This window comes from Perna viridis, chromosome 5 (assembly GCF_037379345.1).
Source record: "Perna viridis isolate PV_CMFRI_1.1 ecotype Kerala chromosome 5, ASM3737934v1, whole genome shotgun sequence".
Taxonomy (NCBI): domain Eukaryota; kingdom Metazoa; phylum Mollusca; class Bivalvia; order Mytilida; family Mytilidae; genus Perna; species Perna viridis.
In genome coordinates this window covers 8,312,340-8,330,889 of record NC_142449.1, presented here as the reverse complement: position 1 = coordinate 8,330,889, position 18,550 = coordinate 8,312,340, and the positions used below count along the sequence as shown (strand labels likewise).

Here is an 18,550-nt window from a genome sequence, read left to right as displayed (position 1 = left end):
CTTTGATGTATCCCAATTATTAGAAGGAGCACAAAAACAACGGAAACAATCTCATGAATTATCAAACCATTTCAACTATAAAGATAAAAATAATCACACAGAAAATTATTTTAAGATATGCTAGAGCCAAAATGCAAACATACACATTTCGAGATCTAGTAAAGATCGCAAGCAAACTTGAAAAGTAGATATATAGTAATTTTACAATGCAAATAAAATCTTGGTAAGAAACCCCGAGACTATTTTATAGAATGTCCATGTAGAAATCAGGCAGACCCTAATATATAGGCAGCATGTGGTTAATTTTATCTCACTCTTATATATATATATTTTTTTAATTTTATTTTTTTTATTCCAATATAATGTTAACTCATTATGATGTCAGAAAGACGTTCATTTTTCTGTATCAAAAGTGGATTTCTCAGAAAATTTGTTGAATGTTTCTAACAAATTAACTAAATTATGAACAGATCGAAGAATTATTTCCCTATATTTTAAAGCTTCCAGTACTTTCTGTGTATTTTATTTCATTCTTACCATTTCAGTAAATTGCAAACCAGAATACATTTCATAGCAAACATGAGTTTGTGATCTCTAATGGTCGAAATCAGAAAATGTTTTTTAAAACAAAATTTGAAATGTACCACCCAAACCATGGGTTCTTCATTGACGCCCTCTTAAATATAAGGAATGCTTACAAAACCCATATTTGGGAACTAATTGGAAGCTATGACAATAATATATAAAATAACATGAGGATATTAAAAAAAATAATGTGTTAAAAAGGCAAAAGCGGTTTGAAAAATTATTATTCAGATCAGAACCATCGAAAGAGTAATCAATAGAACCAAGATTCGAGCAGAAATTAAATATATATAAAATCCCAAGAAAAAAAAACAGACATGAAGAAAAACAAGTACTATCTTACTATCTTTAAAAAAAAAAGATATATGTACTTCTTAGTTTCTACATTTCTTTCAAGAAAATAACACATGGCACGCAATTCAAATTTTCGATACAGTTTTTTCGAACGCAATTTGAAATTTTTCCAACGCCACCAAGTTATCAGTGTTTGGCCAATCGGGAAACAGAATTGCGATCAGGTGACTAGCGTTTCCATAGAAGAGCGTCCTTAATGTCAAAGGTAAAAAGCGAAACTATACCGACTGCGTCGACAAAAAAACAACAAACAGAAGCAACAATGAACATATAATAACCAATATAGCACGTACAAAAAAGCAAATGGGCAACTCCATCGAAATCAAAAAGCGGATAGTAATCAAACTAAATTTGTTATCCTATTACTTCAGTATTTAACAATTCCAATCTAATTAGCATTCTTCTCTTTCGTGCATTATGATTGGTTGTTCATTCACTTCGATGTCATGTCACGTTGGCGGTTTATTGCCGCAAATTAATGTCAATTTGCTGTTAGATATTTTGGGATTGAAATTATAAGGATTTAAACACCGATTTTCCAAAAGTTATGGCAGTGTAAAACCGAACAATTTAATCACAAGCCTGACAAAAAAGTCATCCGGTATTAATTCGTTTTGTGAGTGAGAGGTCACATTTATACAACGATACAAGAAGAAAACACGGAATATTTATCGTTTTAATGCCCAAAATGTCTGTATTATGTCATTAATGTCCAACCCTCGTACTCTTATTGTTAGTATAATGTTGCAGGAAGCAGAACAAAGGTTAAAACGGGTTTGTTCAAGGAAGTTGACTTTAGATATCTATTTGTAAAAATTAATTATCATATGTATGGTCATGAATCTTCGAAAAAGACACAGTTTTTTTATCTTTATTTACAGATGATAGATATATATTAACATTAGATAAATAAGATAATATCGTTACAAGAAATTATCTATCTAGAAACCAAGTGAGTAAAAAATATAATGCAATAGTGTAAAAAATAGGCATTCAAAGGAATTAGCGTGTAACAATTCAAACTTTCAAGAACTTAAACGAAACGAATGGTGGAACAGATTCATTGTGGGTAAGATTTGAGCTATGCGCGACATTTTAAGGCTTTGCAATTTCGTTCAGTTCGACGGAAAATCATAACACATGTATTCCATGGTAAAATGGCCACAGTTCATAGCCACACTTCTTTCTAAGTAACTTTAATGTTTAAGATGTGCACTTACCTTATCGCCAATAGTCCGCCTGTTATGGATAGCCCATGTACTACACAGACTAGTATCGATAAATTGAGCTCGTGGTTGTGCATAACCACCTTATAACGCTGTTTCAAATTAATATTATTGAAAGAGTAATCAAGGTCTAATAATAAGCAATTTTAATGAATTTGTTATGTCTTACTTGCAGGTATAATGCAAACAGAATCTATTTCGTGCCATCCGTGCTCTCAAAAAGGACAATCGATAGCAGTAGAATTTTTATGTTCTGATTGTAACCAGGGACTCTGCGCATCATGTTTGGAAGAACATAAAACGAAACCTGAAAACGCGCTACACAGGATTACCGAAGCCGGGTCTTCGCGTGGTTGTCAATTTGCGGCCACACAGGTAAACACTCAATCAAGTGTTTTAAAATTTAATGCTCATGACAATCTTCCAGTACCGAAATTCACTCACAAGGGTAACTTCAATATAGTTGAATCAAAAATTTATATATCAAGTATGGTAGTAACAAATGACAATAGAGTTCTTATTTGCAATGTTTATGCCAATCACCTGCTTGTGTACAACGAAATAGGTACCCTTGTCGAAAAATGCCATTTAAAAGGTGCACCATGGGATATTTCGATGATAAACTATGGAGACAAAGCAGTGATTACTTTGGAATCGCGACAGGCATTGCAATTTATTAGTACATCACCTTCAGTTGTGGCTGGCAAAATTCTTCCGTTGAAGTGGAAATGCTATGGCGTTACTGTTATCAGTAGCTACGTATATCTTGGAGGACGTGGAGAAATCCATATTTTGGACAACGCCGGTCAACATTTATCAAGTGTAGATGCAGGACACAAAGGTTATATTTGGTACATTCAGAGAGGACCCAATGATAATCTTTTTTATACTTCGTTTGATTTCGACGAAGTGGCTTGCTATGACCTAAAGACTAAAAAAGAATATTTCAAATACAGAAACAAAACATTAAAAGGACCAGAGGCTATAGCTTTCGACAAGAGTGGCTATTTATTTGTGGCATGTAGGGATATAGGAAACATTCAAAGATTAACCCCAGGCGGCGAAGACGAAAGAATTGTCCTTAAGGTTGACAAACCTTATGGACTAGCATTCAATAGGTCCTGTTCAAAATTGTATGTTTCTAATCGTGATGGAGCAGCAGTGAGCATTTTTGACGTCCAGTATGAGTGAAAGTAAACAAACTTAAAGGACACTCAGCAGATGAATTCTAAAACTTGTCAATAAATAGCAAATAAAACAATTAATATTAAAAGAAATAATACCCTATTTTAGACTTTTTATCTTACAGTTAATTTTTATTGAAAATTAACACTAAATATACGACTCATCCGGCGTATGCGTTTAGTAATTTTGTAATCATTAATTCAAGTCAAGTAATTTTGAATAGCCCTACTTTAATGTTTCCAAAAAAGAGAACACATTAACTAAAGGTCACATAAATTTATCAATTATAATGGAAAGAAACAAAATCTATTGAATTGTGATTTGCAAATAAATATCATTAACATTGACCACTAATATAGTGCCTATCTGCATATATTACTCATACATTTGTCCTACAAGGTACTTACGACATAAAAGCAAAAAAAAAATAGACTCATTGTTATACTTATTTATAAAGTTGATATCTAGAAATGAAAATAGACTTTAAAGTTTATAAATCTTCTGATATATTTTACATAAACTTAGATAAACCATATCAAACATTTCAAATCAATTATCTATTATATATCATTTAGATTTCCTAGTCCAGTGTAGTGCCCTTCCCCTTATTCTATAGGAAATCGGGTTTTTTTTAAACGTAAAAAACATACATATATAGTATTCTACACATTTCGTATGAAGGAGTAAATAAAAAGTCACATAAGTAAAACAAAATCAGTTGGGTTGTACAAACGATAGCAACTTGCATTTTATACTATGGATTTTAAAAGTAGTTTCGATCACAAACAAATATTTTTAAAGAGTGGGATGCCTTTATTGTGAATAAACATCCTCCTTATGGGTAGAACCGCACTGAAGAAAGAGCGTAGGCCAACGGTCAATCATACAACAACAAAATAATTCGTCACTTTCGCATATGACGCAATAGCACGAAAATGCTATTTAATCACCACTGGAATATTCACGCCGCAATTGAAGATGGAAGTTTGGCGGCTGTAAAACCTAGATTTAATCCATATTATCAAATTGTAAGTATTGTACATATTATGCATAATATCTCCATAGTACCGATGTGATATGGTGATGAGAAATAAAGATCTATAAATGCCTGTTCCAAGTCAGGACCACTATGGTACTAGCTGCTCAGGTGGCGTAATATATATTTTTCCAGATTTATTTATTGGACTTGACTTGATTATGGATCTAATTAGTGTTTGGTAATTCTGTTGTTACCCTTATTTTCATTACTCTGGCGATATAGAATATGGACCTATACCAAAGGTAGAAGCTGTGAGAAGTCCCTCGACAAAACAACGCTGGGAACACCAAAAGGAAAACGAATGATGAACAGATAGTGCAACATAAAAAAAGTACACACATAAAACGGAAAGCTAAACCAACAAAAAAAACGGGATGAATTCAGGTGGTGGTCCGGAAAGGTGAGCAGTTAATTTCTCTTGCAAAACATCGGATGAAGATCAATGCCTTGATCTATGAGCAACTTTCACTTTTGTGAAAGAACAATCAGTGTAATGGCATAAATTACTAACATGTAAAACGTATATGCTTTGAGAAACAAAGACTACATAAACTTGAATACCACAACTTGAGAAACAATAGTTCACAATATGAAAATCAAAGTTGTCGTTTTTGTCTTAAGGTAAAGAGTTACATACTACATGTCTACGACAACAACAAAAAAACAATGGTAATAGACGTTCAAACCGAGGTTGTAATTATATGAGTAACCGTGTGTGTGTGTTTTTTTCAACACCAGACGGTGATGCTTACGTATACCCTACTGATGAACATTTATTTATTTATTTATTTATTTATTTTCTGTGTGCATTTTTTCAGTAAATTTGTGGGATTGTTTTCTGTTGCGTTGTCTGTTTTCTTTGTCTAGTCTTAGTCCTCGTAATACATTTTACCTCCTTCAAATCATGAACTTCTTGCTTTTAACCTAGAAAAAATTTTTCTAACAGAAATTTGAATCTAAAAGGTCAAACGTCTAGTACAGCATCCAGACATGGTGTCAACTACTTTGGCTGTCAGCATCGTATTTAAGTTTGTTAACTTCAAAAATGTTTAGACCTGTTGCAAATTCGTTAATCCCAACCCGGCTTTTAAATCTGAGTAGTATAAGAATATCGACACCTGCAACGTGCCGATTTAAAGCATGAATTCTTATTAAACCAGATCGGATTCCCCTTCCCTTTTTTTCGTAGCTATTGTGGTTATAAAAGTTTACTCCCTAATAAGTATTGTCCATTGGATGTTATTTCTCCTGTCGCTTGTTGTTTTAGTCATAATCCAGTCTACGGGTAGGAGTAATAGGAGTAATAGGAAAGGGGATAACATGCATCACTGTCTTAACACTGTCATGATGTCAAAAGGGTCTGTTAGCTGACCTATACGCAAAATCCGACGCTGCATTTTTGTATAAGTATTCATTTATGGTCGTGATGAAATTTTCAGGAATTCCATCATGCCCCATAAGATTCCATAACACAGCTCTATCTTGGCTATCAAAAACCTTTTGTTTGGAACCTGTGAACACTGCATATAATGATGAATTGAATACAAGGGATTGATCAAAGATTATACGTAGGGTGGCTATTTGGTCTGCAAATGATCGATTGTGACGGAATCCTGCCTGGTTGTCTGCCAGTTTTTGGTACCGACGAAGCATTATTTCCCTGTGATTGTCACAAATGCTGAGATCACCTTTCTTCGGTAGCTTTACAAGGTATCCTTCCTTTCAGCTTCTAAACTTGTGGTACATCTTCATCGCTCCAGATTTTGCCAAATCAGTCGTATGACATATGTGCTGATGTTTCAAGATCTGCGTTAAGTACTTCAGTCAGTATTCTCTGGACCAGGGGACTTGTTGATATAAATAGCTTTGCTGATTTCTGCCTTACTTGGTTGGTTACTGGATTGTAGCTAGATGTATATCTGCGTCATGTGTTGCATAGTGGGTGTTTGTTAAAAATTTCTTTGAAATGTTTAAATCATCTCAACATTTGCACTTCTTTAATTTTTATGGTTTTTCCATTTTTACTCATCACTGGTCTACTAGACTTCTTGAACTTATTACAGGGTTTTGATGTTGCCAGTTCTGCCTGGATGTTTCCTCTGCTTCAGGTGTCATTTTGGAGATAAACTCCCTCTTGTCTCTATTAGTGATATTTTTTACCTCCTTAACCGCCTCAGAATATTGTTTTTGTGCTATTGTGCTCTTGTCTTGTTAATATAAAGGATCTTCAGTTGTTTCCTCAAATCAATGCTATTATGTGTCTCATTTGATATCCGTTCTTGGTATTTTCTGTTTCAACTCCCAATTGATGCCTCGAATGATGATTTCAGCATCTGTTTTATCTCTTTCGAGTAACCTTCAACGACATCAGTTTGTAGAGTGGTGAATCGGTTTATTGAATGTATTTAGGTACGTTATTTCTTCTCTTCACTTTTGGTTACAGACTATATTTTAGTGCACAAATCTAACGCACCTTAACAAAGGGAGAGTACTCTATACGACAAACTATAAAAAAATCATGGCTCGCATTTCAAGATCAGTCACTAAATTGTTATGTAATGTTTCAGCTACTACTGCGTGTCGACCGTTTGTTCGAACAAAAATGTACTGGCCAAGAAAGATAGAACCTGAAGAGGAGAAAACGCATGCACAGCGCATTGCCGGTAAGGGTATTTCTGATATTTGAACTTGAAGTTGAAGCAGTTCTCGCCAAATTATCTGATCACCAAAATATATATGAGAGCGAAATCAGCAATCTGTTAGACATTTTTCCTTAAACTTTTGACATGAACTTATTTCCCCAGAGAGGACGAAAAATCGGTTGGCGAGAATTACTTGCCGGCAAGAACTGCTTCTTGACCAGTAGACTACAATGTACCCTGACCAGTGGTTGTTCAAATTAGAAATAAAAATTGGTCTAAAATATTACTGACACCTACTGATATTTAAAATGTGTTAAATAACTCGCTCATTCATATCACAAAGCGGCTTCTCCTTAAACTGTGAATTGTCCAAATCTGATGTCATTTTAAATCCAGGTCATAATGTTAACATGTCAAATCAGGCATGATTTCGTTACCAAGACGATTTTGGGTTGTTGGTAGTTTGACGAAAACAAATATTTACCGCCTTATTTTGTGTCAAAAATTCTTCTGAAAATTAATGTTCCTATTAAATAATTGTTTATTTTCAAATTCGTGAGAAAGTACAATTATGACAATATAGAAATTAAAAAACAAAATTATCAACATTTTGTCAACAGGCAGTACTTAGCAACAAAAATGGTGCAATTATAATGGAATTTCTTGTAAGGAATTATAAAATTCTTTTTGATTATGCATATTAATAATTAGTACTGATGTTTGTTTTTTTTTTAAATGAGAAATGCATAACAAATAAAAAGAAAGACAACTCTGCTTGAATGAAAGAACGGCTAAAGAAAAACATGATTAAATCGAATATTGGCTTGGAACTGATGTAGAGTATATTGCTACTGCTAGTTTACAAATACTTTGATTTGTGTTGTTCCCAAATGAAAGGGTAATTGTTTTCATATGTTAGTGTTTTCCATTTTATCATGTTCCAATGTAAAAGTTCAGTAAGGAAAATGATTGAGATTGTGCAGTTGGGCCCTGTGGTAGACGATAATTTCTACTATAAACATTGATACCTTTGCTTAGGCTTGGGGAAAGGTTACTCTTTGACCAATAGGTAAATTGGAATAACTCTGAAAAATAGTTCTTTGAAGGAGAAAGTCCTCATACATCACATAATGCTGCAGATCTTCGCTGTGTTTTCCACCATAGCATCATAGTTCTAGCTTTATATGAGATAAAAATGTACCTCTTTAGTATCATACACATGTGTTCCATGTATGTTTCTAGCATGTACGAGAACGGGAAGTTTACATGAAATGTTCGGTTAGCATTGAACATTACCCAGTTTCTGATTCAGGTACAGGAGATCGTTACAAGACTATATAGGTCATTATACATTAGAACGGCTCAGATATTTATGAATATTCATTGCCAATTGCTTAATCTTGCTCCTAATCTGTTTCCCTGATCAATATCATGGTTAGGAAAGAGTATGCAATCATATCAAGGGAACCAAGGTTTTAGCGGAAGTCACTTGATTTTGATTTTGATATCACAATCGTGCCATTTCAGATGTTGAAAGTAAACCATATCAGTGACAGAGAATATTTGACGATTAGCAACTTAGAAGACTTCAGTCTTTGATTTTTTATTGCTGCTTACTTTACATTTACTCAAGTCAATTTCTTCTGGTGAACCTTAATAATTTAGGATGTTAAAAAGTCACTCTTGGAGGTAAAGGTATGGGAACATTAGGCTATGAAAATGCCCAATAATATCAACTTTGTTCTAATAACATAAAAATTGTTCATAACATAGTAAAATATATAAATATTAGGAAAAAAATTGTTTTGCAGCATTTTGATATTTATTTGGGCATATTTACATTCAGAAGACTAATGTCCATACCCAATTAATAACTTTATATTTTTACATATGATAAACTATGTAATAATGAAGAAGAAGGAAGAAGAATTTTTATTTTTCAATTAAAGGCCCTCAAGGGCCTTTAATGGCATGAATATTTATAAAAAATTATAATTGTATGACATAAACATAAACAACAGCATACTCACCCACATGTTTAAGTAATGTATATGATGTGCTTATTACATGTAAGTACAATAAATAGTGTTTTGTATTTGCTCAGTATGGTCAACATGAACTCTCTAGGCTGTTCCATATTTTCTCTGGAATATTATATGCAATATTTATATGATATATTTGGACAACAAATAAATATGCTCCCTCTGTCTCAAGTAAAACAACCATTGTACAGGTACATGTAGCTCTTTCACAGGAGACACTCGGGAACAGTGATGTAAGGATGCTAGTCTATGATCTGAAGAAAAAATAGATCTATGAAATTAACATACATTTGGAGTATCCTTCCCATTGTCTAAAGCAAAAAAACAAGCATACATTTTTGTATTTGGTAACTTTAGTACAATTAACACCAGGGAATAAGGAAATGCATTTTGAATTATATGGAGCACAGTTCACTCAGAATGAATGTATTCACTATATATTAAGTTGTTTTATGGGTGTTGACACCATTTCCTTGCCAAAAATATGGCTGGAAAGTAACCAAACAGTACAACATTGACATAATATCTGAATTTAAGTAAAATGCACATAGTTTTTTTTGTCCTTGCAAGAATTATCAGAAGTCTTTATGCTTCCTAATTTGTTATGGATTCAAGTCTCCAAATTCACAATTAAATCTTTCAACATGTTATGATAAATTTCCAGTTGTATTTTAGGCCAGTGAAACCCTTTATGGCCCTTTCTCCTATGATCCTTTAACATTGTTTTGAAAAAAAAATGGGTCTCTTAACTTTTTCTCTCATTTTTAATGTTTAGGGTTATGCTTATTTCTTATTAAAATGGGATGCAAAAAGTAAGGCAATGAATTCAAATGCGTTTACTGTGATGTCTACCACTAGTATTGATATGGTTTATAAAACAGAATGATAAAAAAAAAACAAATATTTGATTTGTCATTTGACCATAACTGTGCTTTTATTTTGTAGAGTTAAGCCAGAAGGATCCAGTTTTGGATAAGGAGATTAATATAGGATTTCCTTTACCCAAACCAAGTCGATCAGAGAGAAAAAGAAATCGGAGGGATCAAATAGAAAGTGTAACCACTAAATTTACACAGTTAGAAAAGTCAGCCAGGGAAAGAACTTGTAATTAGTTATTTCCTTTTCTCATGCTAGTAAAAGATTTGAGTATTTGAATTGCAGATGTCTGTCAATCTGATAAAGGGGTAAATTCATTTTTACTAGTTTTGGTCCTATTCTTTACTGAAAATTTGAGCTTGAGCTTGTTGTACAGACAATATAAACATTTTGATATATTTTAATATACATTATAAAGAAATATAGTTAAAGGAAGAGATTGTTTGCTTATACATATACATAAAGCACAATTTAAGTAGCTGTCTTTGTAAGAATCGTGCAAAATCTGAAAAATGTGCTACACCCCAAAAAGGCTACATATTTTTATTTTGTAATTAAGTTGTTTTATGGGTCTATACTATGAAATGTGTAATTATTCATTCAAATCTGCCTGCTCTTAGGAAATAATCAACATTAAAAATCCAGTAGATTTTATTGTAATTCAGCGTTATTTACCGAGTTATCTCCCTTAATTTTGAAATCTACTGTGCATTCTATATAATTTTTATCTCCTAAGAGCACAGGTTATATGAAAAACCACATGTTAATTTCTGTTTACTATAACATTTCAAACAAAATATCAGAAATAAAAATATGTAGGCTTTTTACCCATGAATCACATTTTTCATGATCCTTAGCTGGAGTGCTACTTAATGTCTGCCAAAAGTTATTTTTGAGGTGTAAATATTAAAAACTGCAATCATGCTTAACTTGAAAAAACTATTTTGCAGTTAAAATACCACTTACTGAAGTGCATGACAAATATACTGAGGAAATGCAGCCGCTGCACTGGAAATCATTAGCAGAACATTATGGAATATATAGAGATTTATTTGACAATGCTGTTTTCTATCCTGTTGTGAACATGGACATAGATTTTGATTTCGATGAAGAATTTGTTTCCAAAGTGTACATGGGAAATAAACTGAAACCATGTGAGGTTTGTACAGTTAATTATCTAAAGGGTACTTGGGAAATAAGCTGAAACCATTTGAGGTTTGTACAGTTAATTCTAAATAGACTGTACTCTAAACCAACATATTTTTATTTTGAATAATTTAAGAAGAATAGACAATTATCAAAAAATGTGCAGAATCACATCTTTTTTGTCGTCAAAACTTATCTTGTTTTGAATAAAGATGCTGCTAATATGTACTGTGTTATACTCATATATAGTAGAAAAATATCCATTTAAAAGCAGCAGATTGCACTGAATAGAGAAAAAATGAGATGAGAACATCAAAAGTGTGTAATTTCTACAAAAATTTTCTTGAACCTGTATTATAACAGTCTTGTAATTTTTTACAGGTTAAGTCCAAACCAGATGTACATTACACAGCTGAGACTGACAGTCTATGGACCATTGCTATGACTGGACCTGATAGTCATTTACAAGATAACAACATGGAATATGTTCATTGGCTGGTGTTAGTACATATATTTTTTAACAAGATACTGGTATATATTTTGTGCATGAAACATATAACATTAGTATAATCTTTTTATGGCACGAGTTAACAATTTAATAAAATTTCATGCTTTCCATACAAAATTTTCATTTGTTTTAAGTTTTTTTATATTTCAAGCGGGAGTCAGTGATCGTGTTGTCTATTCGTTCGTCCCTCTGTTCGTCCATCCTTTTGTCCGAACTGTTCCTCCATTTGACCATTTCCGGTTCTAATCTGCAAGTCATCTGAACCTCTGAATAGAATTTGTTCAGACATTCACACAGATTCTTTTTTACTTGATGCCATTGGTCACCTTCTTGTTTTTCCATCTGAATGACTTATGTGGTTTCATGATGAAGACTTTGTCATTGTTCAACAAAGGGGAAACCATCTTCTAATCCTCAACTCCTCTGGAATTGCTGAATGAAATTAGATGAACTTTGATATTCTCTGTTACATAATGTCATTGACCTATTTTGTTTTTATGTCTGCATGCCTTAAGTCACATATGGGTTTTTCCTATATTTCTGGGGTGCAAAGCAGGGTGCTCACAGTTTTTTGTAGTTTGTAATTAATGTTAAATTGATGTTATCAATTTTGATTTATTCAGAGGAAATATACCTGGGTGTGATATAGAGAAAGGGGAAGAACTCTGCAATTACTTACCACCAATCCCAGTTCATGGCACAGGATATCACAGGCTTGTTTTTGTCTTATACAAACAGTCAAGACATATTGAATTTGGTGGAATAAAAAAGCCAGCAAACAGGTAGGTATTGAAAATTTATTAGAGCAATGCATTAAACTGTAAACCGTGAAATTTTTGTATTGTTTTAAACAACTGCAAAATATTGTGGTCATATTATGTTATGATATTGTTGCCTTGGTCATAGGTGTCATCATTTTTGTTTATTTTTCTGATTCCATAGATAATTTAAGTTGTTATGAAATAATGTCATGAAATTTTGATATGTTACTTGCTGACAATTTTTTTATTTAATAAGGTTTCAATGGCCCCTACCATTCTACTAAGAAGGGGCCAAAGAGATAAAGTAGGTATTTATTTAAAATTGATATACAAGGTTTATTTTTCATTCAATTTTGACATTTACTTTTATACCACAAAAAAAAAAATTTTCAGATGCACAATGGTATGACCCTGTTGGCGTCGTCAGCGTTGGTGTTCAATAAGTTTTATTTATTTATAACCACTCAAGTAAAACTTATTCGATCTTTTTGAAATTTCAATACATTGTTCCTAGGGCTGTATAGTTTTTTAGTCACATGGGGTCAAAGGGGCCACACCCCAAAACATTTTTTTTTTATTTTGGTGAGGCCCCCCCATTTCAATTTTTTTTTTATTGGATTCCTTATGAAGTCCCTGCCTGCAGTTTTTAATCAGATTTTAGATATCTCTTAAGCATTATGAGTTATAAGGGGTCAAAGGGGGCAACACAAAAAAATTGACTTTTTATCCGGCCACAAAAAAATGTTTGTATAATGCTATGGCACAGTCGTCATCTGGGGACCCTTTGTTTCTGTGTGAAAATTTTAATTTTGGTTGACCAATTGTTCAGCAATTTTGATGTGATTTTACTAACCACTAAAGGAAGGTTCCTATTTTATTTAAACCTTGTGCCCTACCGTGTTAGAAAAAGGGTAGAAAATTTCAAAAGAGGCCATAAATAATAAAAAACTTCACCGAGAGCAGTATCATATAACCGCAGTGGTCGAACCCTGAATTGTTAGTTTTTGATAAACTTGACCACTGAAGTCGTATCATGCTGTTCTTTGTTCAGCTCTTTGTTTTAATTTGTTTTTAATAAGATTCTGTTTAAAGCATATTTACCAGATATAAAATAGCAACAAGCATTTTCAGTGTGTAGGCATCCAAAGTGGGGCCACAACCTAAAATTCATCTTATTTATTTTATCTTGTTAAATTCAGAAATTTTTATCATTGGATTTCTCGTGGAAATCCCTACCTGAAATTTTTAATCAGTATTGAAATATTTCTTACTGTTTTTGAGTAACAAGTGGTCTAAGTGACCTAAAACATAATTTTTTGAATGGCTGTATTTTGAAAATTATACATCTGGTTTTACTGATTTAATCTCACATGGCCCTTTGGGCCATGTTAGCTATTGCCATCACTTGGCATCCATTATCCTCGGTTTCCATTGTCAGCATCCAACTTCATTATCTTTAAAAATGTTCAAAACTCTTCTCTAGAACTAATGGACAGAATTCAATGAAAATTGATTTGTTTGTTCCATAGGTATGAGCATTAGGATTTTTTATTGACAGAAAAAAAAACACCGCTGCTTTTACAAAAAAATAGAATGTTTATCTAGCCAGAGGAGCAATTCAGGCTCTTTAGAGCCTCTAGTTTTTTTGTACATTGTTCCTCTTTACCAGGACTTTAACTTAAGATGCAAGCTAGCAAATTTAATAAGTACAAAGTGATCCTTGAAAGCACATTGAAAGACCCTGAAAGCAGAACTTTGTACTTAATAAATTTAATTTAAAAAAAATTGTGCAATTTGTATCCAAACCAGGTGTTGTGTTCATAATGAACTGTAAATTCCTATGTTTTAGTGTGTCAGAAACTAACAATGTGTCCACGTTTGTCTCAAGTGAACAGAGGTCAACTGTCTGGGTATTATCATGCTACACCCTGCCAAGCATTTTATTTTCTCAGTTTGAAAAATCTGTTTACTCACACCTAGTCTGATCTTTGTGGTTGTTAATTTATTAAAATCAACTTTTTTTTTAATTGTGATGACCACTCTGGTGGAAGAAATTTATATATTTAGAACCCCATTCGAATAATCCAGTACAATGTGCAAAGATAAAGGCAGAGTAGTTCTGATTGTATCCTGTATTTAAGGTGTGTTTGTGCATATATTTTTTCCATTTAGGTTACCATGAGATAGGCTCTGCAAAACATTTTAAATGTTATTATTTGTTTTTTACAGTAAATCTCTCACAGACAGAAGCTTTAGCTCGTTAGAATTTTACAGAAATCTTCAGGATGATATGACACCTGCAGGTTTACAAATGTTCCAGTGTGACTGGGATGAGAGTGTGAGACACACCTTCTGGAATACATTGGGTATGTATCATTTAAGTTCAAAGTATTCTTTTATGCCAATCACGGGCCCACACAGGGGCAATGTTACAAATAAAATTCATGATTTATTACACAAGCAAATATCACATTGCACGAGCTTGTGAGTGCAATAATTATACTCTGCAAGGGGTAATATTTACCAACATTCATATATAAATGCAATAACCCTTTTATTATATAATGTAATGAATATTTCAAACATCATTATGTACTTAATATAGGTACAATGGATTTGATATATAACTAGTTCTTTTATCACCAAAAACTTCACATTTAAACTAGTTCAATAAACATCTCCCTTTCAATTTTTTTCCCATAGCCATACATTCTAAAGTTACTTTGAATCAACGTTATTTTCATCTATTTGATATCTTTCTTGCAGTTACCGGTACAACATCAAATGAAATGCATTTTGAATGATCAGTATCAATAATTTTTTGTTGACACTTGAAACAATGCAATATTATCTGAGTCAGTTTTGAAATGCTTCTGTTCTTTTCCCAGTTTGATTACTGGTATATAACTCGCATGTAAATGCAAAGTTATTTTCTCAGAATATCTATTGAAATTAACAACCAAATATTGATTACTATATGATAAAAGTTCTTATACATGTACAATCCCTACAATTATATAAAAGAACATTGTATTAAGTGAATGTATGAAATTTTATAGGAATGTTGGTTATCATATGCAGAAGGCATGAAGTTATGTAGTTACTGTAGAAGGACTTCAAAGGGAGATAATTTAATGTATGGATTACTATTTAACTCTATTTGAAGCAGAGATATTCTTTGTTAGCTTGTTCACAGTACTTCTAGTTAAGACTAAGAACATTTAAAAAAGCACTTAAAATGTAGAAGGGTTTCAGGACTTTTTACACCCTGCGCTGCGTTGTGGAAAGTTGTACGATTTTAACTAAAATCCCATCATGCATTTTTTAGTATTGAGGGGTATTACTGTGTGTGCATTTTTATGATGCAAAACACTACACACTAAATACGCATATAAAAATGCACTCTCAAGTGAATATTTGTCATCCTAATTTTTAGGAATGAAGGAGCCAAGATTTGAATTTAAACACCCACCACCTTATCATCCTAAGCAGAAATGGTTCCCTCAAAAAGTACCATTCAACTTGTAAGTACATAACTTATCATAGAGTTTATTATATATGTAAGGGTGGCTATTTGCTTTATCAATCTGTTTTTCATGATGAAATCCACTGTAGAAAAAAGCCCTTTTACTGTTATTTTTTTTGCATGATTTATGATAATGTGTGTGTACATAATATGTTGTGAAATTTCCTTTATCAATACTGGCATGTATAGACAGAGAAGCTGATTGTTATCTTTAAATACTTGAGCCATAACAGTGTCTGCAGTAACCATTCAACTCTGCTTGCCTGTCATGACTTACTTGACTTTGTCCTTCATGGAACATAGGGCTGAAACAGTCGTTCGCCATCTAACTCTGTTTTGAGCGATTTGTTTGGCTCCTCTCAAGGTGGTTCCAATGTTATGTAGTTATTTCTAACTTGTTCTTATCCAGCTTTGTGTATGTCTGACTTGTCTCCTGCATCCCTGTGGTTTCCAGTGTTAAGCCTGTTTTGTTATGTTGTTCACAGGTTTTCTTAAAGTATGTCCAATCCACTGCCAAGATCATTTTTTAATTTGTTCATTTACTGGGTCTTGCATTGTTCTAATATAGAGGTTCTTGTTACTAATTGTTTGAGGCCACCATATTCTACATATATGACAAAGACATTTTTTGACAAACTCCTGGATCTTGTGTTGGAATCCTTTTGTTATTTTTCAGGTTTCTGATCCATAGAGTAGAGCAGATTTTACATTTGTTTTGAATATTCTGATTTTTGTATTTTTTTACAGTACGTTGGATTTCCATGCAGGCTTTAGTATGGCCTGTCTTCCTTTGCTTATCCTAGAACTTATGTCTTCTTCCGTCCCACCTGTTTTGTTTACAATACTTCCCAAATATGTACATTTGTCTACTGCCTCGATGTCTTCACCTTCAATTGATACTGCTCACATTTCCTTGTCATAACATTCATTATTTTGGTCTTTTTGATTTTAACTTTCAGTCTGATCTTTCTGCCCTTTTCATATAGTTTATTGGTTTTGTCTCTCAGTTCTTTTATGTGGTATGATAGCAATTTTTATTGCTAGGTCATCAGCAAAGTCTAGATCCTCAAGGTTGTTCACCATTGTCGTATGTATCAAAGGCCGGTCTTGTAATCCAGTCAATAACTATCAAAAAGTGCCTGTTATGATTAGGTGTAACCATTCAACTTGGTTTGCCGTCATGATTAGGTGTAACCATTCAACTTGGTTTGCCGTCATGGTTAGGTGTAGTTATTTAACTCAGTCTGCCATCATGATTAGGTGTACCTATTTTTTGGTATTCAAGAAGTAGTTTACCATTATTATTCAAAATGTGCACAGTATTAAGTATATACATATTAAACATTTGCACCTCCTATTATGACAAATTTCCACATTTTAGCATGTTGAACATAGCCATTTTGGTCCCTATTCAATATATGATATCGTGTGAATGGTACCTGGTTTAATTGTTAACTCAATAAGTATGTAACCAATATTACTTTTACTGAAAAATGTTTATTATATGTACAGTGTATATTAAAACTGTGCACCTCCTATTGTTGAAATAAGTGACCAGTATTAGATATTTTAAGTCATTTTTTAAGCAGTACATATTATCTTTGGTACATTACTGCAATTTGTTACTCCCACTAAAGTTACTAAAATTTTCATAATAGAAACTACAGAGTTTATAATGAATGTATAGAAGATAAATGCTGGCAAGTATATAACTGTGATGGAGGTCCAGGCCTCAACACCACAAAACTTAAACAAAAAAAAAAAAATAGAATATTCTTAACTTCTATGGCAACTCCAATCAAAGTTTTTGAAACTGATGATGTCACAAACAGTTAAGTTTTTTCTCAGACTTAAGTAATTTTTCAAATTTGGTGGTGCTGGGGCCAGTAATTCTAATATTTGTATACTTTATTCAAAAGAATGCCTAAAAATTTTGATGCAAACACTATCATAATTTTTGTCCACTGAGACACGTCGCGAGGAGACATGGAAATGCCAGACATCCGTCTGTCCGGGTTTTCCACATTTTTCTTTTGAATTGCTTTTACCAATTGATATCTTTGGTATGTAGCCTTATTGTGAAGAGTTACAGATTAAGTTCAACTTTGGTTATGGTTGAATGATTTTTACAGAAGTTACAGCCCTTGGACTTAGAAAATTTCATTGAATTTAAAGTTTTCTGCCCTTTTTTTGTAATGCCTTTACCAATTGATTTTATTTTTTTGTATGTAGTCTTACTATGAGATGTTTTAGATTAAGTTTGACTTTGGTTATGGTTGAATGATTTTTTTATAGAAGTTATGGCCCTTGGAGTTAGAAAATTCTTCTTATGTAGGGGACATTGGAACGCTGTTCTTTATTAATATGATCATGATAGAAATATATTTAAATATTTCAGGTATTTAGACAGATACAGAGATATAAAGGACATTAATGAAGAAGTGTTAAGAGACAAACTGAAAAATGTGAAACCATTTGAACCACCAGTGAATGAGGAATATCCATTATTGAACTTGTTACAGAAAGACTTACCTAATGGTGTTGAACCCTCCTGGTTAAAGACTAAACTTAAACATAAGTACATGAAAAACATGCATTGGAATGATGAAGATGATAAATATACATAGTCACAAAAGTAAATTAAAGACATTTAAAATTTG

The 18,550-nt window shown here is 32.7% G+C and overlaps 1 protein-coding gene and 1 long non-coding RNA gene across 2 annotated transcripts; both read left to right on the top strand.

The window, feature by feature from the left end:
* The first annotated feature begins 1,781 nt into the window (after positions 1-1,781).
* On the top strand, positions 1,782-3,452 carry LOC148615836 (uncharacterized). The gene is made up of 2 exons (XR_015922072.1): positions 1,782-2,008; positions 2,341-3,452. It is a non-coding gene; the product is annotated as an uncharacterized LOC148615836 (long non-coding RNA).
* A 3,399-nt stretch (positions 3,453-6,851) lies between these two features.
* On the top strand, positions 6,852-18,550 carry LOC148615835 (large ribosomal subunit protein mL38-like). The gene is made up of 8 exons (XM_088582491.1): positions 6,852-7,052; positions 10,019-10,177; positions 10,900-11,108; positions 11,477-11,595; positions 12,227-12,385; positions 14,594-14,730; positions 15,801-15,888; positions 18,289-18,550. Exons 1-8 carry the CDS (start codon positions 6,908-6,910, stop codon positions 18,515-18,517), a joined length of 1,245 nt encoding a protein of 414 aa, XP_088438617.1. The 5' UTR covers positions 6,852-6,907; the 3' UTR covers positions 18,518-18,550.

Bases quoted from the DNA above. Each gene is read 5' to 3' on its own strand.
- LOC148615835 (XM_088582491.1), top strand. From the start codon at position 6,908: ATGGCTCGCATTTCAAGATCAGTCACTAAATTGTTATGTAATGTTTCA. The intron at 7,053-10,018 runs GTAAGGGTATTT...TTTATTTTGTAG, and splicing joins GCATGCACAGCGCATTGCCG to AGTTAAGCCAGAAGGATCCA. The intron at 14,731-15,800 runs GTATGTATCATT...CCTAATTTTTAG, and splicing joins CACCTTCTGGAATACATTGG to GAATGAAGGAGCCAAGATTT.